The following is a 23,503-nucleotide window of genomic DNA, read 5'->3' as shown; positions in this document are numbered from 1 at the left end:
CCAGGGATGCCCACTAGTACCATTTGGATCCATCCTTGTCCCCATCCTCCAGGGCTGTTACCATAGGGCCCCAACAAGGAGTCCTCATATATGGCCAGCAGTAGTAAATGGCACAACCACTCTGGAAAACTTTGGCTGTTTCATATAAAGGTAAGCATACACTTACCTTATGATTTAGCATTTCCATTCTTAGATATTTACCCCAAGTAAATGCAAACATGTCAACAAAAGGACTCATATATGTATTCGTAGCAGCTGTATTCATAATAGCCAAAGACTGGTAATAACCCAAACATCCAGCAAGAGGAGAATGGGGAAAATTATAGTCTATTCATGTACACTGGTTCCTTGGTTTTTGAATGTGATCCATTCCAGAAGACCAAGTTCTGAAACTTTCGAAAACCAAGGGATCAACAGCCAACAGCTAGGCCTCAGGATCTTGCCCTCAGCGGAAGCTGTGTGGCATGTTCGACTTCTGAGGCGTGTTTAAAAACCCAAGCATTTCCGGGTTTACAGTGTTCATAACCTGAAATGTTCCTCAACAGAGACCTTTGAAAACCGAGGTACCACTGTAATGGAATACAACTCAGCAATAAAAATGAACAAAATACTGATACAAACTTCATGATTGAACCTCACAAACATGTTGAGGGGGGAAAAGACAAAAACATCGTAGACTGAATCTACATTTCTGTGGAGTTTTCAATCACATGGAACACATTTATGGTGACAGCAGTCAGAGTAGGATGGAGGTGGAGAGGGTGTTATTCACTGGAAAGGTAGCTTTCTGGAGTAATGAAAAAGTTCCATATATTTTTTTCTTTATTTTTTTAATCCTAACCAGAGGATATGTTTGTATTGATTTTAGGGGGGGGGGAGAGAAAGAAAGAACCATGTGAGGGAGAAACATCCATCAGTTGCTTAGCGCCCCAACTGGGGATTGAACCTGCTGCAACCTTGGCATGTGCCTTTACTGGGAATCAACCCCGCAACCTTTTGGTGTAGGGGAGGATGCTCCAATCAACTGAGCCACCAGCCAGGGCAGGTTCCGTATCTTGACTAGAGTGCTCCCTCCTCACTTCCGCCACTTTCGCCATCTTAGTCTGATCCCCTCCTCACTTCTTGGACTCGCAGTAGCTTTTCCACCGTTTTTTCTGCCTTTCTCCTTAGTTTGTTCTCTCACCACACATATATAATGTGACTGCCTTGATCAAAACCCTTTTTGCAACTCTCCATGGATCTTAGAATAAAAACCAAACATCTCTGGCTTACAATGCCTTCTTGACATGTCCTCCATCTTATCTCACAGTGCTCTCCCTTCCTCACACCTCTCCAGCTACAGACTTCCGTGCTCTTCCTCAAACATGCCAAGAACTTCTAACCTCAGGGCTCTGCACCTAATGTCCCCTCTGTCCGGAATGGTTTCCCTGTCCGGAATTGTTTCCTCCATGCTACACGTGGCTGGCTTCCTCACTTTTCACATGCCGCCTTCTCCGAGAGGCAATTCCTGACTTCATGGGGTATCAGGGCAGGTCTCTCTGAGGTGAAGGAAAGGATAAATAAGAAGGGAGAGGTCTGATGGAAGAGTGTTCCGCTGCCTTTTCCCACCCTGCCAAAGCACCACTCCCGCAATTCCACAGCCCAGGTTTACTTTTTCCAAAACCCTGGCCGCGGATGCTCACCACGTGCACCAAACACCGGTCGAGCCGGACTACTACCCCCAGCATGCCTCGCGCTTTCGGGAAGGACCACAACCCGTAGGGGTGTTTGGGTCTGACACGGGCCCCCGTTGGCACGGGAGCAGAGGCAGACGCCCCTCTAGTTAAGCGTCTGTGGTACGTTCCAACCGAGGCACTCCAGACCCCGCGCTTTCGAGCTCCGCGCAAACTCTGGCTCTTCTTGTGCGACGGAGGAGCTGGTTTAATCTTCCGTTGCCCCGTGGCGTCGGCTCATCTCCAGCAGGAAGGCGAGGCTTCCGCTTGACGCAGGGGGTGAGTTGGGGCACGTGTCCCCAAGCGCCTGGACAGCATTTGAGGGAGGGGTCTCAGTTTCGGAGTATTACCCCCAATGGGCATATTTAGAGGCTCTGGGCCCGGGGCGGCTGTTTTGAGAGGGACCCTTAGGAAGTGGCCTTTGGGGACTCGGAGTGGGATGTGGGAATCTGTTTTAGGGAGTATCCCTCGGAGGCAGGATTTATATACCCCTCAGAGACAGAGTTTAAGGGGATGTTTGAGGAGACCCTTAGGGTCCATGTATGAGTACTCTGTTCTTGGGGCAGGTTTTGGGGTGCTCCCTAAGGTGTTAGGCGAAGTTTGAGGTTCCTGAAGTCAAGGCGAAATTTTGGAACGGCTTGTTTCAGGAGAGGTCCTGGTGACTGTGGGAATGTTCAGGATCAACGTGGCATTGTAAGGGTATATGTGGCCTTTGTAACCTCTGGTTCTATGGTGCGGTCCCCCTCTGCTTGGGTACCCGGGGCGGAGAAACTGGAGATGTCGGGGCCCACAAGTTGGTAGGGAGAGGAGCCCCTAACCCATACCGTGGACGGGGCGCTGGAGCCCTAGGCGCTTCCTGAGGGGACCGGGTGCCACCGAGCCTTCCCTAGCAGCGACTTTATCCATTATTCATGAGGAGGTGGGGCTGTGAGGAAGTCCATTTTTGCCTCTTTTGCACCTAGTCCGCTGGAAGTATGGCTTGTGAATTATTCAAGAGGGGCGGATCAGCATGCTGAAGGGGCGTTCTACAGCCTGTCTAGCAAACTAGAACTCATTGATTAATCGTAAAGGTGAGTAGCATCCGAGTTTTCTGTAGCTTTTTCTAGGGGCGTTGTGCATAATTCATGAGGGGCGTAGCTTTCACGGCTTCATCTGCATGACCCACTGTTAGCTTTCCCTTATAGGCTTCAGGATTTAAACGTTCCCTCTAGGGAAGGGATGGGGGCCTCCAGGCCTCAGGCATGGTTCATTAAACCCAGTGATCTCAGATTATGCACAAAGGCTCTAAATTCAAATCCCATTGATCCCTGCCAGCTGTGTGATCTTTGGCAAATCTTTCTGTGAGTCTGAAAAATGGGTATAGGCAAAATGATGATCAGATTAGTTTACATGCATTTAGCACTTTATTAGCCCATTTCATCCCCACAACAGTCCTAGGAAGCAGCTTATTATTATCCCATTTTATAGATGAGGGAACGGACACCAGGAGGGTAAGTAATTTGCCTATAGTTACAGTCAGTGAGTGGCTGAGCCAGCATTCAAACCTAGCCAGTCTAGTTCCAGTCTGTAGTTTTAATCAAATGCTATAATCCCCCATCTCCCCCCAATTTAATGGTACTACTACTAATGTTAGTTATATAGCACTATGTGCCAGGCACTGTTCTAAGCCTTTTCTACATATTTACTCATTTTAAACTCCATGACAAGGTAGGTTGCTATTCTCATTTTATGGGTGGTGAAACAGTGGCCCAGATAAGTGAAGTGTCTGGCCCCAAGTCACACAGCTAGTCATCAGTGGGTGGGAGTGATTTTTGTGAGGGTTTAAGAATTCTCTAAGGTCACCTTTCAGCTGGAACCTGAAGGACAAGAAGGAACCTATTTCTTGATCAGTGGTACTATGCACAGAAAGGAAACACCACAGGAGCCACCATCTCTATTAATGGGATCTATTGTTATTCCACAGTGTTGAGTTCTTATTGTGTGCTTGGGGTTTATCTCTGGTGATCTCTAGTCTCTCCTACCTATTAAATGGACATTGGTGGCCTTAGCATTCCAATGTCCTTCTGGGAGGGTGTTTAAGTCATTATTTTAAAAATAATGCCCCAAGTTGGGGGTTTCTCTAGTGGCTGGGTATACCCTCACTCACCCACAACTAATTTTATATTTACATATTACCTTTGTATTAATATATATTTAAAAATTTATCAGTGTTCTGTGCCAGCACTGCCGTGAACTCATTCCATAATTCATATTCTCTGATTTTGATAATGCATATTGCTTTTATGAGGTAGATTACTGTCCCCATTTTACAGCTGTGGAAACTGAGGCACCTGTCAAAGGCATGCAGTGAGTCTGGATTTGGTTGGACCAGACCAAGGCAGCCCTGGTTCATGAGCAGTTAGTCAGGGGTGGGGAGGAAGCAACTACACTTCCCCTGGGTTTCCCCTTCGGCTCTTTGACATGGTCTTTAATTATTCATGAACAGGAAGGAGTGGCCATGTTCCCATGCTGGAGTACCTAATTCCTACTTGCTGGGCAGGGCTGTCTGTCCAGCCTTATGCATAATTCATAATAAGTGTGGGACCTTTCTTGACCTCCCTGAGCTTCCAGGCTGAGCTGCTGCAGCATTGTTATTTATTATTCATGAGCAGGAGCGACAACGTGTTTTCCTCTTAGTAGCCCTATTTCCCTGCTTACAGGGTATTAGATGAAGCAATAGGCTGACCTGTCCCTTTTGTTCCAGCCCACTGAGATTCGTGCATTATTCATGAAGGATGTGGCCTTGGTCTCCTTGGCTTCCGGGCTGCTGCAAGATAATTAATTATTCATGAACAGTGGGGTGTGGCTTCCATATTTTAACATTGGCTTTCTGGTTGCCGGTGGTTTCAGCCAACCACCTGGCCTTATGCATAATTCATGATCAGGAAGTGTGGACTAGATGCCTTTTCTTGGTTTCCATGGCAGCCTGGCTGCAGCACTGTTTATTATTCAGGTTCAATGGGGCGTGGCCTGTTTTACCTGTTTTCATACCTGTTTTCCTAGTTTAGTGCCGTGGTAGCCACCAGGTGGAGCTGTTCCTCTTCGAATGAGTCACAGAGGAGAAGGGACCAAAATGGGCGCGGTCTGCTTGCATCCGGGTTCCTGGAGGTGGGGCCCAAGGTTTTGTTCCGGCCTCGCGCTCAGTGGCCGCCATCTTGTGTCGGCTGCTGAGTTAAAGGAGGTGGCAGGGACGAGCGCAACCACTACAGCCAGGGGAGGAGAAGGCGGCTCAGGCGGCGGCAATTCCTAGCGGCCCAGACGGCAGGGAGGAGGAGAAGGAGGAGGGTGGCGGCCGAGCTTGGCTTCGGCTCCTAGAGGAGTTGGCGGCGGCGCGACCCGGGGAACCGGCATTGGTAACGAACGGCTGTTCTCAGCGCCTTGGCTGGGGTCTCGGGATGCATTGGAGGGGACAGGGCCGGCGCTGGGCCAGGCTGATGTTGGGGCGGGCCGTGCTGATTGGGACGCTGGGGATGGGGGGGGTGCAGATCTTGGGGCGGGGCCATTTCCTGTCAGAGACCAGCCAACTATTAAAGACCTTCTCTAGAATCTCCCTTCGTACACCCCTAGTCCCTCATTATTTGCCCTCGCAGCTTCCAAGATGGGCCAGACCCTGGGGAGGGAGGGTTCATAGGCTTTCATTTCTGAGACTAATCTAGCATCTTCCTTCAGACACCCCACCACACACACACACACACACACACACACACACACACACACAATCTGCCCTCAGCTTCCAAGGGGACTAGACCCTGTGAAAGGCTATTTGACTCTGGCCTCCATGTCAGAGACCCCTCTTCCACATCTCAGATCTCCCAACCCCACCCTCGCCCTAGCATCTTCCATGAGAAATACTCTGGGTTCAGCACTTCTATTCAGAGGATCCCTTCAGCGTTTACCTTTATAGACGCCTTTCAGTTTCTAGAATCTGCCCCTAGAGACTGTCTCTACTATAAAGGAATGCCTTTTTTTTATGGTCCCAGTATTCTTTTCAGAGACTACCCCTTTGCAGGCCTCAGCATCTCCCCCATCAGATACACCTAACCCCCAGTATCTTCCCTCAAAGCCTCCCAGGGGACCATGTACCAGAGAGGAACTGTTTGGACACATAATCATCCATCAGAGATGCCCCTGCCAGCATCTGCCCTTGCAGACCCTTTTGGCTCCTATCCCCCTCTATCAGAGACTTGTCTCTCAAACCCCACCCTTCACTCAACCTTTGCCTTCAGAAACCAACCAGGGTTCCAGCTTCTCTCACAGATTCCTTAACCTCACATCAGGCTTCAGAATCTACCCTCAGAGCCTTTCAAGGTCTACATTATCTTTGGTCAGAGACCCTCAGCTTTTGTTGTCAGCTTCATAGGACCCCAACATCATTGTCAGATGTCCCTTCCACCAGCAGTCCCAGTTGTCCTCCATCAGAGTAGAAAACCCCACTCCTCAGCCTCTACTCTCCAAGCCTCCATAGGATCCCACATAATTGATCAAAGAAACCCTACCCCACTTGGTGACCTAGCTAGTATCTGCTTACTGAACTTTTTAGGCCCAGAACTGTTTGGGCTTAGCCTCCCCTTTCTACCCTCTCAGAGAAGCTGCGGTCCCAAGCCCCTATACCAATGAGATCAAAACAAGGCCTTTGTGCTCCAGTAGAAATCCCTCCCCAGCCCCACCCTGGGCCTCAGCATCCACCCTCATAGCCTCCTGGGACTCTGGCATAGATGTCAGAGACACCTTTCCCCTGGACGTCCCTAGTTTTTTTTTTCTTTTCTTTGCAAGTCCCTATTTTTGATCAAAGATTTCTCTCAGCCTGACCCCAAGAGAACCTCAGTGCCCCAGCATCCTCACAATGGAGAACACCTCTCCTCCCAGACCCCAGCATTTTCCTGCAGCCTCTTTTGGCCCCAGAATCCCCCACCCATTCCCCTTGTGCTTCTACAGGGCCCAGCAACTGTCCTGCCTCCTTGCAGCATCTGGGGACCTCGGGTGTAATTTCTCGGCCCTTCCCAAAAGATCCCTTTCCAAAAATTTGAGTTTTAGCTACCTTGCTTGGCCTGCCCCACTTGGCCCCCAGGGCTTCAAACATCCCCTTTCCCACCTCCCTCTGAGCCTCCCTGGACTCAGACAACTACCTCCTGACTCCTCTCTTTTATGTTCCTAGGGACTTCTCAGTTAATCCCTCCTAGGAGGCTTAACAGGCCCCAGCATCCTGTGCCCTAGGTTCTCCATCCTAATAACCTGACCCTGTGCCTGCCCTCTCTCAAACCTGCTCCAGGACTCCTACCTCAAACCTCTGATTTGAGTGGTAGAGAATGTTCAGGCTTCAAAATCACCAGTTTGGAGACCTCAGGCAAGTTCTGAAACTGAGCCCCCAGTTCAGCTTTGCTGAACAGTTGATAGTATTTGCATCCTGATTGGGGTCTGAGCATATGTTGAGGGAGAAAGGATATCAGTTTTGTGCTGGAGGTGGGGGATCTTTAGCTCCTCTCTGGGGTTTCTGCCCCAAACCCCTTCTGCTTGCTTTGAGACTGGCCTGTTCCAAACCTCTGCAGTTGAAATTCACTCTAGAACAATCAGCCAAAACCTGCTCAGACCCTACTGCCAGCACTAGGGGTCCAGAGGTAGAAGGTGAAGATATTAAAGATATTTCTGGTCCTGGATCATATCTGATTTAGGGAGCTGGGAAATGGTGTGTCCCAAGCAAGCAAACCAGTGGCAAGGCAAGGAGATAAAGTAATGCAGGCCACTGCATGTGCCAAGGGAGGAGCTTACTTATGTCCTCACATCACTGAGTTCTGCCCACAGACCTTGATTTTTTTACCTTCCCAGCAGCCTCTTGAGAATATTTCCATTTGTCCCCGCTTTTGGAGGAAATGGGACTCAGAGGAAATGAGATCCCTTCCCAGGTCAGAGAGTCAGTAAATGGAAAAATATGATTTGCCTTTGTCTCTCTAATTCACCAAGCGTCCTACGTTGGTTGGTTCTTAGCATTCCTAGTAATAAAGCTGGCTGACTTGGGCCCTAGCCTGCCTCCTGCCTCCTGCCTCCTAGGCTCTCCCTTACCCCTCATCCCTTAGCACTGGGTCCTGTGCCCTGGGCCGGGTCCTGACTATTCCCCTACGAAGCATTTGGCAAGCAGTCCCGAAAGCTCTGGGCAAGTGACTGGAGTTCTTGGGCCTTTGTTTTCTTTGTGATTTGGGCATAAGGTTATTAGGTCCATGGGCATCGTTAGGATTAGGCAAAGCCCTTTGCTCTTTGACTAACAGGCAGTAAGTCCTGGATAGATAGCAGGGAGCTCCTGTCATCTTGCTTAGTGCTAGAGTGTGACAGGTGCCAAGATGGAATCTTAGGTACAGTGGTTGTACTCAGTGTGATTGGGTGTGTTAGAACAGGCTCAGTGTAGAACAGAGGCTTAGAGGAGCCATAGAAGCGAGGGAAAATGATTCTCCAGTGTCTGGATCCAGTCACCGCCCCCATCCCCAGATTTCACTTCCACAGCAGTCTGTATTGTTCTGTCTCTGGGACCTAGTGTGTGACACTTGGCAAGTTACCTTGCCCTTTAAGCTCAGGTTTTCCCATTTGTCTGGCAAGGATGCTCAACCTTGTCTTGCAGGGTCACGACCATTGAGAGGATGACACCTGATCACACTGGGAGGCAGCCTGGGCTTCAGGCACAGCAGATCTTGGTCTGGGTCCAGATTGGTTACTCTCTGTGGGAACCTCAGTCGAGTCACCACACGTCCTTAAGTGATTTTTTTCCCCCTTCAGTGTGAGTTGGGGAATGTTATTGATAGTAGTCCCAACTCCATGGGGGTGCCCTGAGAACAAAGTGAGGGAAGGCGCATAAAAGTACTTAGTATGATGTCTAGCCCAGGGAGGACTCTAATAACACATCATCATTGTTAACCTGCTTAAGGGACTCCACGTGCAGATAGGGCTTGGGAGGTGTGTGTCTTCTCTCTCCCTGCCACCTCTTATTGGCCTGAGTGTCTCCCAGAGCTGGGGTGGGAGGAAGGGGTGGAGTTTGGGCTTTGTAAAACATCCTCCCTGAGCCCCTCTGGGGACTGGATTCTCTGCTATCATGCCACCCTGATGGATGTCCAAGCCGCTTTTCCTTCCCGAACCCCTGTCACTGGGGTTAAGGGAGAGGAGAATGGCTACTCATTTTTGCCCACCTGCTCTGTGCCAGGCTCTATGGTCTATGTTCTATCTCAACAACTCCATGGGGTAGATAAGTGGTATTATCACCCTAATTTTACAGGTGAGGGAACTGAGCTCATAGTGGTTAAATGAGATCTGTTAAGGAGTGGCAGGCTGACCTAAATCTCCATCCCTCCTCTGACTTCCCCACAAGTACATTCTTCTTGTCACTCCTTTCACCCTACAGGATTGAAGTCTCTCCCTCATTATGCTGGGCTGGGGAGAAAGGCGAAATGGCCTGGTGGTCAGCAGCATGGATTGCAAGCCAGACCACCTGGGTTCAGAGCTTAGCTCTGACAGCTGTGTGACCCTGGGCAAGTCACCTCACCTCTATGTACCTGTCTCCTCTTCTGTAAAATGGGGATACTAGCCCTTAAGTTTTCCCTTCCCCCACACTCTCCACTAACCAACAGAAACATCCACATTCCCCAGGCCTACCTGACCTACTTTTTTTCCTCCAGATGTCCAGCTCGCCGCTGTCCAAGAAACGTCGCGTGTCCGGGCCTGATCCAAAGCCGGGTTCTAACTGTTCCCCTGCCCACTCTGTGTTGTCCGAAGTGTCCTCTGTGCCAACCAACGTAAGTGTCTTCTTTCTGGAAACTGGCAGGCGGGGTGGTTGGGGTGGTGGTTGGGAATATCCTTTGTATCACTGTCCATCTGTCCACACCCTACTCCACATGTCTCCTTGAACCTGTTCTTCCCCTCCATCCCTAGGGAATGGCAAAGAACGGCAATGAAGCAGACATAGATGAAGGCCTTTACTCCCGGCAGCTGTAAGTGAGGCTGAGGTCGGGTGGAGAGGTGGGAAGTGGGGCTCTGAGAGGATATGGTCAGGAGGGCCAGGTCCTGATCTGGCATGCCCCCTAACCTGGCAGATACGTGTTGGGCCATGAGGCAATGAAACGACTCCAGACATCCAGCGTACTGGTATCAGGCCTGCGGGGACTGGGCGTGGAGATTGCCAAAAACATCATCCTTGGTGGGGTCAAGGCTGTCACCCTACATGATGAAGGCACTGCCCAGTGGGCTGACCTCTCCTCCCAGGTACCTCTTCCCGACCCGTCTTCCCTGCCAAGACACCAGTCCCTCAGGCTCCGTAGCCACTTCACTTCATCTCCTACTCTATTTTGCAGTTCTACCTGCGGGAGGAGGACATTGGTAAAAACCGGGCTGAGGTTTCCCAGCCCCGCCTCGCTGAGCTTAACAGCTACGTGCCTGTCAGTGCCTACACTGGCCCCCTCGTTGAGGACTTCCTTAGTGGCTTCCAGGTACCTCGGGCACAGCCCAGCCTCCTGCCCAATTCTCTCAGAGCCCATGTTGTGTGTGTTCATTTGTCCAATATTTAATGGACTGGCCTACGTGCCAGGTTTCATGCTGGCAGTACAGCTAGGGGACGCAGGCAGGATTTAGATCTTGGACCTACCTTTTCGGGAGGGAACATGTGGACAGAGCACAGATGGGAGCCAGACTGCCTTAGCATGAGTCTCTGCTTCTATTAGTATGACCTCGGGCAGGTCACTTAATCTGTGACTTACTTTTTCCTGTTTGTCAACTCAGGAGTAGTAGTAAAACTGACCCCATAGAGTGTTTGTGAAGGCTAAACACTTAGAATAGCAGCTGGCATATGATTAGGACCATCTGGTGGTTTGTTAAATAAAAAGTTGGGGAAAGAGATTCTGCCCTGGGGTGTCCCGACAGCCAGGGCGCACTGCCACCGAACCCTGAGGTAGGGATAGGAGCTCACCATGGTGGGGAAGGGTGGGCATTCAGGCAGAGAGCAAAGTCCCAAGGAATTGTGGCTGACTAGGCATTATCTTGAGAATTGGGAGCAAGTGGGTGTGGTAGGAGTGAGCTCAGACTTTGGCTGGAACAGTCTTACCTCTTCTGTGTCTCACAGGGCATGGCAGGGTTGTAGGCAGGCAGCAGTGGGTGTTGGCAAATGAATGAGTCAGATGTTCTCCAGATTCTTTCCTCCCAGCTGCCTCTTTACCTTGCCTGCCATGGTCTAGGGATTCCTAGGGATTCAATTTCTCTTCACTGAGCTTCACTGGCTCTGAATCTGATACACAGTAGATACTTTGTGTTTGTGAAAGATCTGAACCAGCAAAGCCCTCAGGACTCCCTGAACCCTCGCACCAACCTTCCTCCATTATTCCCGTGCTGAGCCTCCGCCTCTCTGTTCACAGGTGGTGGTCCTCACCAACACCCCCCTGGAAAACCAGCTGCTGGTGGGTGAATTCTGTCACAGTCGTGGCATCAAGCTGGTGGTGGCAGACACACGGGGCCTGTTTGGGTGAGTGTCCCTGCCCTTTTCCCCAATCCCTACCAGGCTCAGGTCAAAACCCCCAAGCTCTCACTGCCCTCAGCTACCCAGGTTTTAGATTCTGTGTATTCACCTCCCCATGTGGCATGAATACCATCTGATTCCCAGCAGGGATGGGCTGAATTTGCTCAGCAAGCATTGGCTGCATCTTGAGGGACACATGGGGTCCCCCCGTGCATGGAACTCAGGCATCAGCCTTGTTGCCCCCTCTACAGGCAACTCTTCTGTGACTTTGGAGAGGAAATGATCCTCACTGATTCCAATGGGGAACAGCCGCTCAGTGCTATGGTTTCTATGGTTACCAAGGTGAGGAGACCAACTTCAGGGGTCCTAGCAGGCAGATGGGCAGCAGTAGGCCTTCTTGCCTGCTCCTTTTACCCTGAGCTTGCCTCTGAAGACTCATTCTTTCTTTAACCAGGACAACCCTGGTGTGGTTACCTGCCTGGACGAGGCCCGACACGGGTTTGAGAGTGGCGACTTTGTCTCCTTTTCAGAAGTACAGGGCATGGTTGAACTAAACGGAAGTCAACCCATGGAGATCAAAGTCCTGGGTAAGCTGGGTAATCAGGAGATAGGAGATGTGTTCCTGGGCTCTGATCGAAGGGAGACACACCCTGGATGTCTGAGTTGAACCAGAAATAGTCCCCAGGCATCCAACCACAGCTGGTGGGCATGGGGGGGGGGGGGTTGCTGTCTTGTGTCTGAGCTGTTCCTGGGAGAATTGGTCCCTGGTATCTACACTGAGGGGGAAAGGTCTCTTGTATTTGAACAGAGCAGATCAGATGATCCACTCTTGTCTGAGCTGATTTAGACAGGAAGCAGGAGATGTTTTCCAGTGTAGACTCGGGGCCAGGGACACGGGATCTCATGGGCTCAGAGCTGGATCTAGAGCAGAAGGGAGATGGCTTCTGATGTCCAAGTGGAACCTGGGGTGGAGAAGATATGGCTCCTGATGTCTGAGCTATGTCAGGAATGGATTTTTTCTTATCTTGTGGGTGCTGTGGGTTTGGGGGAGGGGAGGTAGCCTGACAGCTTCCCTGTCTCCTGTAGGTCCTTATACCTTTAGCATCTGTGACACATCCAACTTCTCTGATTATATCCGTGGCGGTATCGTCAGTCAGGTCAAAGTACCTAAGAAGATCTGCTTTGTGAGTGTGGGGGGTGGGGAACTGTAGGGGTGGTTTTGGACATTTCCAGGTTCTCCATTCCTTTCTTCTGGTTCTGATGCCCTGCCTCCACAGAAATCTTTGCTGGCCTCGCTGGTAGAGCCCGACTTTGTGATGACGGACTTCGCCAAGTATTCCCGCCCTGCTCAGCTGCATATTGGCTTCCAGGCCCTTCACCAGTTCTGTGCTCAGCATGGCCAGCCTCCTCGGCCCCACAATGAGGTGTGTGGGTGGGTGAGCCAGCAAGGGCAGATGACCTTGGCATTGAAGACCCACCGTGCCTCTTTACTTGTCCACCCTTCCCCACAGTGGCCTGATAGGTGTGTTCTTGGTTCATTCTGCCCCACCAGGAGGATGCATCAGAGCTTGTGACCTTAGCCCAGGCTGTGAATGCTCGAGCCCTGCCATCAGTGCAGCAGGAGAGCCTGGATGAGGACCTCATCCGCAAGCTGGCATATGTAGCTGCTGGGGATTTGGCACCCATAAATGCCTTCATTGGGGGCCTGGCTGCCCAAGAGGTCATGAAGGTTGGTGTAGATGGAGAATGACAGGCTTGAGGGTGGGCCAACCTGGCTCTATCACTTGCTATTTTTCTGTTTTGCCCCCATTAACCACTGACCACTTTCCCTCTCTTCCCCAATCTCCAGGCCTGCTCTGGGAAGTTTATGCCCATCATGCAGTGGCTGTACTTTGATGCCCTGGAGTGTCTCCCTGAGGACAAGGAGGCCCTCACAGAGGACAAATGCCTCCCGGTATGTCAGTGTGGCCCACAGGGAAGGCAGCACTGGGGAGCATTTCTGGGAAGCCCCCTCTTTGACCCTCTTCCCTTCTCATTCCCTAGCGTCAGGACCGTTATGATGGGCAGGTGGCCGTATTTGGCTCCGACATGCAAGAGAAGCTGGGCAAGCAGAAGTACTTCCTGGTGAGTGATCCCCTTGAACACCTCCTCCCTTCACCTCCCCTGGCCTGTGGCCACCTATTCTGGGTTCTCCTGCCTCCTGAGGGAGGGCCTTTTGGTTCTTATACCTGTATCGCATTCCTTTTGCCATTATCTTTATCTTGAGGGAAAGCCTGGTGCAGCCTTCTGTTAACCCTCCTCTGGTGATGCCTCCCTCAGGTGACTGGTTGGTTATTTCTTACAGCCCTGGGACTTGAGTATGTGGCACTAGACCCTTATCCAGGCTCCTGCTGTCTTCAGGGGGAATGAGGAGTGATGGGTGACTTTAAGCTAACCTGCATAAACCAGGCTCTGTCTCTTGGCTGTTTCCTAGGTGGGTGCAGGAGCCATTGGCTGTGAGCTGCTCAAGAACTTTGCCATGATTGGGCTGGGCTGCGGGGAGGGCGGAGAAATTGTCGTCACAGACATGGACACCATTGAGAAGTCAAATCTGAACCGACAGTTTCTGTTTCGGCCCTGGGATGTTACAGTAAGTGGAGGAGGGAGGGATTTGTCATCTCACTTTCCTCCTGTCTTTTGTTCCTATTCTTTCTGGAAAGGAGGCCTTTCTTTTTATTTCCTTTAGTTTCTCTCTGTCACTCATTCAAGAAACATTTATTGAGTACCCTTCCATAGTATCTATAATTTTTCATCTTTTTTTTTTCCTTAATGTCTTATCAATGCTGTTGGGACATTGTGTTGGACACTGAACTACTTCCAAGTTTAGTGATTCACTAGAAGAACTCACAGGATTCAGCATATAGTCAAGTTGTATTCATAGCTATGATTTTCTCCAGCTAAGGATGCAGAGCAACATCAGAAAAGGGAAAAGGCACCGGGGTGAAGTCTGGGAGACCAGGCACAAGTTTCTAAGACTCTTTTCCCAGTGGAGTTGCACAGGACATGCTTAATTCCCCCCAGTAGCCAGTTGCAGCATGTGAAATGTCAACCAGGGAAGCTTATTAGAGACTCAGCATCCAGGGTTTTTACTGTGGGCTGGTCACATAGGCACACTCTGCTGGGCACATACCCAAGTTCCAGACTTCCAGAAGGAAGGTAGGTGTTGGACACAAACCACATTGTTTGCACAAGTAGTCTAGGCACAGAGAGCCATCCTTGTCAGGAATGGTGAGAACCCTCCCAAAATCCAAGTTCCCAGGTGCCAGCCAAGGGCCAGCCTTGCAAGCAGGCCTGTCCTCGGGGTGTGCTTTATGCCTGCTAGGTTCACTGTTCTCTGCACAAATGGAAGCTGGGTTATACAGGGATCTAGCTGGGAAGCTTTCTGTAGGGGACAATGCCATTTATAGTTCGTAATAAGTGGTGTGCAAAGGAAATAGCAAAAACAAGGGAAGTTGGGTGGGCTCAAAACATGGGTTTGCAGTTTTGATAACAGTGGTTGAAGAAGGGTCTGCAGACTGAAGGGTGTGAGGGAGTAGAAGAGTGCTCCAGGCCAAGATGAGTGCCCAGGCCATGATCCAGAGGTGGGAGGGCAGTAGGAGACAAGCTAAAGGAAATGGGGCCAGCTCCTTTGACCCTCAGTGGAGGTGGGTGCTGGGGTAGAGTTCTCAGCAGAGGAGGGACAGGACCTGACTTGGGGATTTGAGAGGATCCTGCTTGTTGGTGTACTTACATCCTGTTTTGTTTGGGGGAATGTACCCCCAACCCTGGGTGCTATTACCTGAAAGAACAGTAGATGTTGGGTAGGCAAAAGACCAGATGGGTGGCCTGTTGTCTCCATTCAGTGTCTCGTCACTGCTTCCCTTTCTACTGAGTCCCTGCCACATTCATCACAGCTCTAGCCATGTGGCGCTGTCGCAGACTGTCTCCTGCTAAACCAGGGAGCCTCCTGTGGTTGGTTGGGTGAATGCACAAGTAACTTGAGTTCTTTTTTCCCATCCCCACCTCGCCCCTGCTAGAAGTTAAAGTCTGACACTGCTGCTGCGGCTGTGCTCCAGATGAATCCTCACATCCGGGTGACAAGCCACCAGAACCGTGTGGGCCCTGACACAGAGCGCATCTATGACGACGATTTCTTTCAGAACCTCGATGGCGTGGCCAATGCCCTGGACAACGTGGATGCCCGTGAGTTTGGAGGCAGCGGGTCAAGGGCAGAGGAGGGTGGGTGGGGTGTGTGTGTGTGTGTGTGTGTGTGTGTGTTTTGAGGGTGCCTGTGTTTCTGTCCTCTCCTGATGTCCCTCCCTTCCTCCGCCCCAGGAATGTACATGGACCGCCGCTGTGTGTACTACCGTAAGCCACTGCTGGAGTCAGGCACACTGGGCACCAAGGGCAACGTGCAGGTGGTGATCCCCTTCTTGACAGAGTCATACAGCTCTAGCCAGGACCCGCCTGAGAAGTCCATCCCCATCTGCACGCTGAAGAACTTCCCCAACGCCATCGAGCACACCCTGCAGGTGATCAGCTTTGGGGGGCGAGGGAAGGGAGTGGGTATCCTGCCTCTCAGCATCTGGGCTCCTGGCCTTTAGGTGTTGTAAGCCTAAGTACAAGATGTGCTTTTTCTCCAAACCTTTCTCCCTCACTTCCCATCCAGCAGCCTAGGTTTTTAGCATGGTTTGTTTTTTCTTTTTATTTTGGGAAATTTTCAACATGTAAACAAGTATAAAAAGTAATATGGTGAATACTCAAATACCACTCATCACCTAGATTTAACAGTTGTTCCTGTTTTGCCACATTTTCTTCTTAGATTTGTGTATTTTTTTCTTTGTGCTGAAGTAAGTTATGGACATCACAACACTTCACTCCCTGATACTTCAGTGTGCTTCTGCGAAGGGAGGATGTGTTTCCACATAAAAGGTCTCTCAACCTTTAATTTTTTTTTATTGAGGCATAACATCAGTAAGGTACAGAGAGCTTAAGAATAACTTTTTTCTTCACACATTCTCTATTGTAACTACTGCCAAGGTCAAGTTCATTGGTTTTTTAAATTGAGGTGTGGGGGGTGGGGGAGTGGGGAAGGTTAGGAGCAGTGTTTGAGGGACTTTCCTTCTTCCAGAGCAGTGTTCTTTGTATTTGATTTATTTACTGATGGTCTTTCTGTAATGTCTCTGGAAACCCACTTTGTCAGTGATTGCCCCCATGTAATTCGTTTGCTCTGTCCACAGTGGGCTCGGGATGAGTTCGAAGGCCTCTTCAAGCAGCCAGCAGAAAATGTCAACCAATACCTCACGTAAGTAACCAAATGCCCCCTTGCCCCTTCCCCTGCCTGCCAGCCAAGGCATCCTCTCTGTTTTCCTCAGTACTATAGACCCAGCATCAGGCAAACTTCACATGAATCAGTGAATGCTCGGGCTTCAAACCGCTGGGGGTCAGGACTAGCTTTCCGTGGAGAAAGTGGGGTTGCCCTGGAGCCCACTCCTAGGGCCGCTATGTAATCCTGCCCCTTTGACCACTCCAATTCCTGATAGAGACCCCAAGTTTGTGGAGCGGACCTTGCGGCTGGCGGGCACCCAACCCTTGGAGGTGCTGGAGGCCCTGCAGCGCAGCCTAGTGCTGCAGCGCCCACAGACCTGGGCCGACTGCGTGACCTGGGCATGCCACCACTGGCACACCCAGTACTCTAACAACATCCGGCAGCTGCTGCACAACTTCCCTCCTGACCAGGTAATGCCCACTTGCCAGGTCTATTGGGCAGAATCTGAAACAAGAACCTGCTGTGGGCTCCCTCCATGTGGCTCCTCTCAGTCATTAGTCCAGCTGTGGCAGGTGCACCAAGGCATGGGGATCTCAGAAGAATGATTAAGCCTGACTTGTTTTCCCCACCCCTTTTCCTTTGAGCAAGAGACTTTGTTTCCCTTGTGCTGTGGGCTGAGTCATACCAACTTCCAGGGCTATGGAGATTATGGGGGAGAAATTTTGGAATTAAGAGCACAGGAATCAGTGTGAATTCAAACCCCAGCTCCATTTGCACTTAGGCAAGTCACATAACCTCTCTGCACCTCAGTTTCCTCCTCAGTGAAGTAAAGTATCTACTTCATGGGGATTTTTGTGAGGATTTATTGGTACTTACTAATATTAAGTTTGTACAGTGCTTGGCAATCCATAAAAGTTAGTTGAATGGTTGTGTGTCTTGGTCAGAGCAAATGCCCAGAAATTGGTGGTAGTTTTCTCAATGAGCTCCCTGCTTCAGCCTGGCATTGGAACTTCCATCCACAGAACCCTGCAGCCTGGGTCTTTCATGATTGACTCCAGCCCTCTGTGCGTGTCCAGCTGTAGTGAGTCAGGGCCTATCCAGGGCCAAGGTGAGGAGTTAGGATTGTTAGAGAGGCCTCCACTCTCAGGTCCTGCTCCTCAAAAATCTCTCTATTCCCTTAGCTCACAAGCTCAGGAGCTCCCTTCTGGTCTGGACCCAAACGCTGTCCACACCCACTCACCTTTGATGTCAACAATGTAAGTCTCCTCCCTGGGATCTTCTAGGGTCAGTGGGCGGATGGTTGAGAAGGAGGCAGAGACTCCCCAGATGAGGGCTGATGTGCTCCCCCTTCTGGGCCCTGCCTTCTCCCAGCCCCTGCATCTGGACTACGTGATGGCTGCCGCTAACCTGTTTGCCCAGACCTACGGGCTGACAGGCTCTCAGGACCGAGCTGCTGTGGCCGCACTCTTGCAGTCTGTTCAGGTCCCTGAGTTCACCCCCAAGTCTGGTGTCAAGATCCACGTCTCTGACCAGGAGCTGCAGAGCGCCAGTGCCTCTGTTGGTGAGGATTTTTGGCCAGTCAACTAGGAGTCACCACTCCACTTGTCCCCAGCCCAGCCTCCTTACCAGTCCTCTGCCCCTTGCTCTGCTCTGTAACTCCAAGCCTGAGGCTTCCTCCACACCTTCCTTTGAGCCTCTCTTCCTCTGAAATGAAGAGGGTTGGTTAGGGCAAATTCTCTCCCTCACTCCCTCTCCCTTACCACTCTCTAGCCCTCAGGAGAACTAGCTGTTTGTCTCTCTCGCTCTGTACATATCTGCCTTGAAAGAAAAAGTGTTCTCTGTTTTTTCTTGATCTCTTTATCTGGGGGGGGGTATGATCTCCATCAATCATCTCTCTCCCTTGTTATCTGCCTCCATCTTTCTACCCTCATGTCCCTCTGTGTATGTTTTTACCCTAGTATTGCCCTTCATATAGCTTTCCTTCCCCCCAGAACCCCATCTCTTTCCCTCAGGGGTAAAAATAGTAATTCTTTTAGGCTTTGCAGGCCATATAGTGTCTGCAGCTATCATCTCTGCAGCTGAAGCACAAAAGCAGCAATATACAGTACATGTAAATGAACGAATGTAGCTTTAGTCCCACAAAATTTTGTTAATAAAACAGGTGGCAGGCTGAATTTGGCTCATGGGGGCCTTAGTTTGCTCACCGTTGGTCCATGTATTTATCCACATACCCTTCCCTTCCATCTCTCTCCCTCCATAGGTGATGCTTCTGTAGCTGTTATTCCCCCTGCATTTCCCTTCCATCTCCACTCCCCTTACTCTCCATATGTCTTCCGTCTCTCATCACCTCCCATCTTCCTTTCCAAATATCTACCCTGACATGTTCCTTTCTGTATATTTTCCCCCCTTTACTTCTCCCTTCATTTCTTTTCATCCATATACTTCCTTCCTCTTCTCATATATGTATGTCTATGTAGTATATGTAAAACATATATAAAACCTCCCACCTGTCTCAACCTGTTATATGCATCTATTCTCCCCTTTTCATGTCTTCTCTTTTCCCCTCTGTATCTTTCCTCTATATTGATATCTGCATATTTCCCCCCAACTTCCCTTCTGTGTAGCTTTTGCATCCCCCCTTCGGCATCTCCTCCATGTCTCCCCACTTCTCTGTACATCATTCTTCCCAAGGTCTCCAGCTCTCCCACCTGGATCTCTCCATCTCCACTTTCTCCTAGTGTCATCATTTCAGTTCCATAGTGTCTCTAAAGATCTTGATGTGTCGTCGTCCCTGCCGCCCCCCTCCCCCCCGGTCTTCAGGTTTGTGCTCCGTTGCCTTGCTTTACCTCTGCCCCTTGTTCCTCCTCTCAGGATGGCTTTCCTTTTCAAATCCTTTACCTGAACACCTTTTGCCCCAACCTGGGCTTTTGTTTTCATCTTGGACGCTGGCCTGGGATCTAAAGAGCTGTTGGTATCTTCTCTTTTCTGTAGATGACAGCCGTCTAGAGGAGCTCAAGGCCACATTGCCTAGTCCAGAAAAGCTCCCTGGGTTCAAGATGTACCCCATCGACTTTGAGAAGGTGCTGGGTGGGGACCCTGGGCAGTCAAGGGGGGTGGACTAAGCACAAATAGGCTGGGCAGAACAGATCTCTGGGGATCTGGAGGCAGCCCCAGGCCTTTGTAGGGATTGGATCACGGGCTTTCCATGCAACCCTGAACAAATAGATTTTCCCAGCCATGCCTTTGTGATCTGAGAGAGCCCAGCAGGTAATTGCAGTGTCCCCAAAGGCCAGGCATCCTCCTCCTCCTCTGATCTTCTCATCTTCCCACCCTTCCCCTACCCATAAAAGGATGATGACACCAACTTCCATATGGATTTCATTGTGGCTGCATCCAACCTCCGGGCAGAGAACTATGACATTCCTGCTGCAGACCGGCACAAGGTGAGGGGATCTAGACCTGACACTTCACCCTCTCCCAGGCTTGAGTTCCCCTCATTCCATCCCTTCTGTAGACTGGGAGCCTCTTCCTTCTTAACTACCACCTTCGTTGATTTCTCCTGCCTCACAGAGCAAGCTGATTGCAGGGAAGATCATCCCAGCCATCGCCACAACCACAGCAGCTGTGGTTGGCCTTGTGTGCCTGGAGCTATACAAGGTAGTTCAGGGGCACCGACGGCTTGACTCCTACAAGAATGGTTTCCTCAATTTGGCCCTGCCTTTCTTCGGCTTCTCTGAACCCCTTCCCGCACCCCGTCACCAGGTGAGGACCTGCATCGGGAGGTAGGCTTGTGGGTGGGGTGTTTCTCTGTAGAGCTGGCTCTAGTTTGCTTAATGGGCTTTTGCCAGGTGAGAGTTTCTGTCAGTGTGTACCTACTCCTTTTGTCTACCCCTTGTTTGTTTATTCACTCTTATTTATTGAGTACCTTCTATGTGCTAAGCACTGGTCTTATTCTACCTGTGGAGGCCCTCAGAAGAGATGGGACATTTGAGTTGTGCTCTAGGAAATTGTTGATAACTATACAATAATAGTAACCAACCTTTATTAGGTGCTTACTATGCTAAGTTCTTTTACTGGCTTCATTTATTAATTCACTTAAGTATTTATTGAGCAACCCCCTAAAAAGGGCAGGATAAGGAAGACTTGAGAGTACTAGGTAGTAAGGGGATGGGTTTGGGATTTTAAATGTGAGATGGTCACAAAAGACCTTGCTGAAAAGATGACATTTGAGTCCATACTTGGAGGAGTTGAAGAGACAGACCTTGTAGGCTTCTGGGAGGAAGGGAGTGTGCCTACCTGGCATGTTTGAGAAAGAAGTCGCTAAAGTAGAGTGACTAAGGTGAGGAGTAAGAGAGTAGGACTACAATGACGTAGGGCCTTGTCGGTCATCGTAAGGTTTCAGTGCTTAGGGTGAGGCAGAAGCCACAAGAGAATTTTGGACAAAAGAGGCTTGTGATCTTGCTTAGCATGTCTCTGCATGAGTGGAGCGGGGAGAATGATGAGGATAGACCCTCTGGTGGCCCCCATCTCACTGGCCTGCTTCTTGTCCCACAGTACTATAACCGAGAGTGGACGTTGTGGGATCGCTTTGAGGTACAGGGGCTGCAGCCTAATGGTGAGGAGATGACCCTCAAACAGTTCCTTGACTACTTTAAGGTGAGGCCCCTTCCTCATTCTTTCCCCACATGGAGGCAGAGTGTGCATATGACTGGCATGTCCACCCCCATGACACTGCCATCCCCCTTCCCTCCTCCAGACAGAGCATAAATTGGAGATCACCATGCTGTCCCAGGGCGTGTCTATGCTCTACTCCTTCTTCATGCCAGCTGCCAAGCTCAAGGAACGGTTGGATCAGCCGTGAGTTGGGTGGCAGGGAGCCTCAACTTATAGTTATCCTACTCCTGTTCATCACCCTTCACTTCCTGGGCTCCCCTCACCCACCTGCCCTTCCTCTCTCTCACATTCTGCCTCTCTGATTCTCTGCTCTTCTGCCCCCAGGATGACAGAGATCGTAAGCCGTGTGTCGAAGCGAAAGCTGGGCCGCCATGTGCGGGCACTGGTGCTTGAGCTGTGCTGCAACGACGAGAGCGGCGAGGATGTTGAGGTCCCCTACGTACGATACACCATTCGCTGACCCCAAGCCCCCCTTCTCTAGATCCCTTCCAGCCCAGGGTTCCCATTTGACCTCTGGCAGTGGCCCAGCTAGCGAAGCCTGGTATTCCCTCCTCATCCCCCCACCTGAACCCCTCTTACCACTGCTTCCTACCTGTTCAGAACCTTGAATCCTAATAAACAGTTATTAACTCAGACATGGCATGCCCTGCTGGTTCCAGGGAAGGAAGGGACTTCCTGGAGCTGTCTGGTTCAGGTGGTAACCCAAAAGGCTAAGCCCCACCCTCCAGCTGCCTGTTTCCTGGGCAGAGAAAATGTGGGAATTGTCACCTTGTTCCTCCTGCCCTCCCTGCTTGGGAAGAAATGGAGATACCAGTGAGGCCATAGACAACAGGTACCTGGGTCCAGTTTATTTGATCTGGATTCCAATTCTGCCTTCTCCATCTTCTAACACCCTGCCATGCCATGTTGATGTTGGGTCAAAGTAGCTTATTAAAGTATTTAGCTGAGGACACCTGTAGAGGAAAGGACCCTTTGCTGCCCCACCCTCCCAGTCTCTTCCCCTTGCCCCCCACCTGGTCTGTCTGTCCTAAGGCCTCCTAACTTGGAGAAGAGAGTCAGCTGTGGGTTGCTGATTGGCTAGAGTAGGCAACAGGAGGCTCACCTCAGGCCCTACCAGGACAGGACCGCACACTCTGCCCTTGGTCTTGGCTGAACACTCCAGACAATTGAAAGCACCAGTCTGGCCACTTGGTGCCTGAGGATGCCACTCATACCTCTGTCCCTCACCCAGCCACTTAGAAACAGGCTCCTATCCCTTCACTCAAACCTGCCTATTGGGAATAGCAGCACAACCTGCCCCTGAACCTGGCCTGAAACCCATCACAGCCTGTCCCCACATCCACTGCCTCCTGGGCCAATTTCAGACTCCAGGTACCGTGTACCCTTGGCCACCTTCCTCTCACAACTATTTTTCCTTGGGTGACCTCACCCTTTTACACTTCCTTTTTATTTCCCACCAGGACACTGGGGACTAAGGTGCTTTACCTCTGGCATCTAGTTAGTAGTGATGCTAGCTGTCTAGGTCAAATGGAGGTTTTCCCACCACAGGTACTTTTTTCATTGTTGCTGCTCCAGAGTACTCCAAACCTCTGTCCATTGTTTCTACCACTGCAGTATCTGAGGCTTGCACACAAAATTCCTCTGCCCCCTTTCTCCACTGTTCCAGCTCCTTCATGGGTACTCTAGACACGTTGTTCACTGGGTCCTCCCCCATTGCAGCTCCTGATTGTCCAGACACTTGTCCCTTGCTTCCCTACCACAGCTCCTGGTTCCCCTTGCAGCTTTATTTGCATCTGACACCCTTCATCAAAAACCCATGAATCCTGCTTGCATCTTAGTTCTCCAACACGTGCCATTTTACTTCTGTCATGTTTGCCCCACTGAGGACCATCAAGATAGGGCTCAGTGGGCCTGGTTGGCGTGGCTCAGTTGTTGAGCTCCACCCATGAGCCAGGAGGTCATGGTTCCATTTCTGGTCAGGGCACATGCCTGGGTTTCATGCTCTATCCCCGGTAGGGGGTGTGCAGGAGGCAGCTGATCAGTGACTCATCATCGATGTTTTTACCTCTCTCCCCTTATCTCTGAAATCAGTAAAACATTTTTTTTTAAAAAAGATGGGGCTCGGTGGGCAGGGGTTGGGTGACTGTACTTAGCCCCCTGCACCCAGCGGGCACAAAGGACAGGGTGAGACAAGGTTGTCTCCTCTCTGCCTAGAGCTATTTGCCATTCAGGCATTCAACAAACTGTTGTGTTCTTACCACTTTGGAGACGCTAATGGATAAAAAAGATCCCTGTCCTGAGGGGCAGGGG

General features: G+C 50.6%; 1 protein-coding gene across 3 annotated transcripts; it reads left to right on the top strand.

Moving 5' to 3' along the window:
* Positions 1-1,775: 1,775 nt before the first annotated feature.
* On the top strand, positions 1,776-21,828 carry UBA1 (ubiquitin like modifier activating enzyme 1). Of its 3 annotated transcripts, none has more exons than XM_081126102.1 (27): positions 1,776-1,991; positions 2,675-2,782; positions 9,407-9,523; positions 9,660-9,718; positions 9,821-9,989; positions 10,079-10,213; positions 11,132-11,238; positions 11,484-11,574; positions 11,687-11,819; positions 12,319-12,416; positions 12,510-12,656; positions 12,785-12,961; positions 13,082-13,186; positions 13,276-13,356; positions 13,706-13,861; positions 15,288-15,453; positions 15,586-15,782; positions 16,491-16,555; positions 16,794-16,989; positions 17,701-17,775; positions 17,891-18,080; positions 19,511-19,599; positions 19,870-19,962; positions 20,090-20,281; positions 21,074-21,175; positions 21,276-21,376; positions 21,518-21,828. In XM_081126102.1, the coding sequence occupies exons 3-27, from the start codon at positions 9,407-9,409 to the stop codon at positions 21,651-21,653; spliced, it is 3,177 nt and encodes a 1,058-aa protein (XP_080982228.1). In that variant the 5' UTR covers positions 1,776-1,991; positions 2,675-2,782; the 3' UTR covers positions 21,654-21,828. The 3 variants fall into 3 exon arrangements, with proteins under 3 accessions (XP_080982228.1, XP_080982227.1, XP_080982229.1); XM_081126103.1 differs by lacking the exons at positions 1,776-1,991; positions 2,675-2,782 and adding exons at positions 4,897-5,104; positions 9,133-9,259; XM_081126101.1 differs by lacking the exons at positions 1,776-1,991; positions 2,675-2,782 and adding an exon at positions 4,888-5,104.
* Positions 21,829-23,503: the final 1,675 nt, after the last annotated feature.

The sequence above is a fragment of the Miniopterus schreibersii genome, assembly GCF_964146895.1.
Source record: "Miniopterus schreibersii genome assembly, chromosome: X".
Classification (NCBI taxonomy): domain Eukaryota; kingdom Metazoa; phylum Chordata; class Mammalia; order Chiroptera; family Miniopteridae; genus Miniopterus; species Miniopterus schreibersii.
This window is presented reverse-complemented; position numbering and strand designations above follow the sequence as displayed.

Bases quoted from the DNA above. Each gene is read 5' to 3' on its own strand.
- UBA1 (XM_081126102.1), top strand. From the start codon at position 9,407: ATGTCCAGCTCGCCGCTGTCCAAGAAACGTCGCGTGTCCGGGCCTGAT. The intron at 12,417-12,509 runs GTGAGTGTGGGG...CTGCCTCCACAG, and splicing joins TACCTAAGAAGATCTGCTTT to AAATCTTTGCTGGCCTCGCT. The intron at 15,783-16,490 runs GTGATCAGCTTT...CTCTGTCCACAG, and splicing joins CCATCGAGCACACCCTGCAG to TGGGCTCGGGATGAGTTCGA.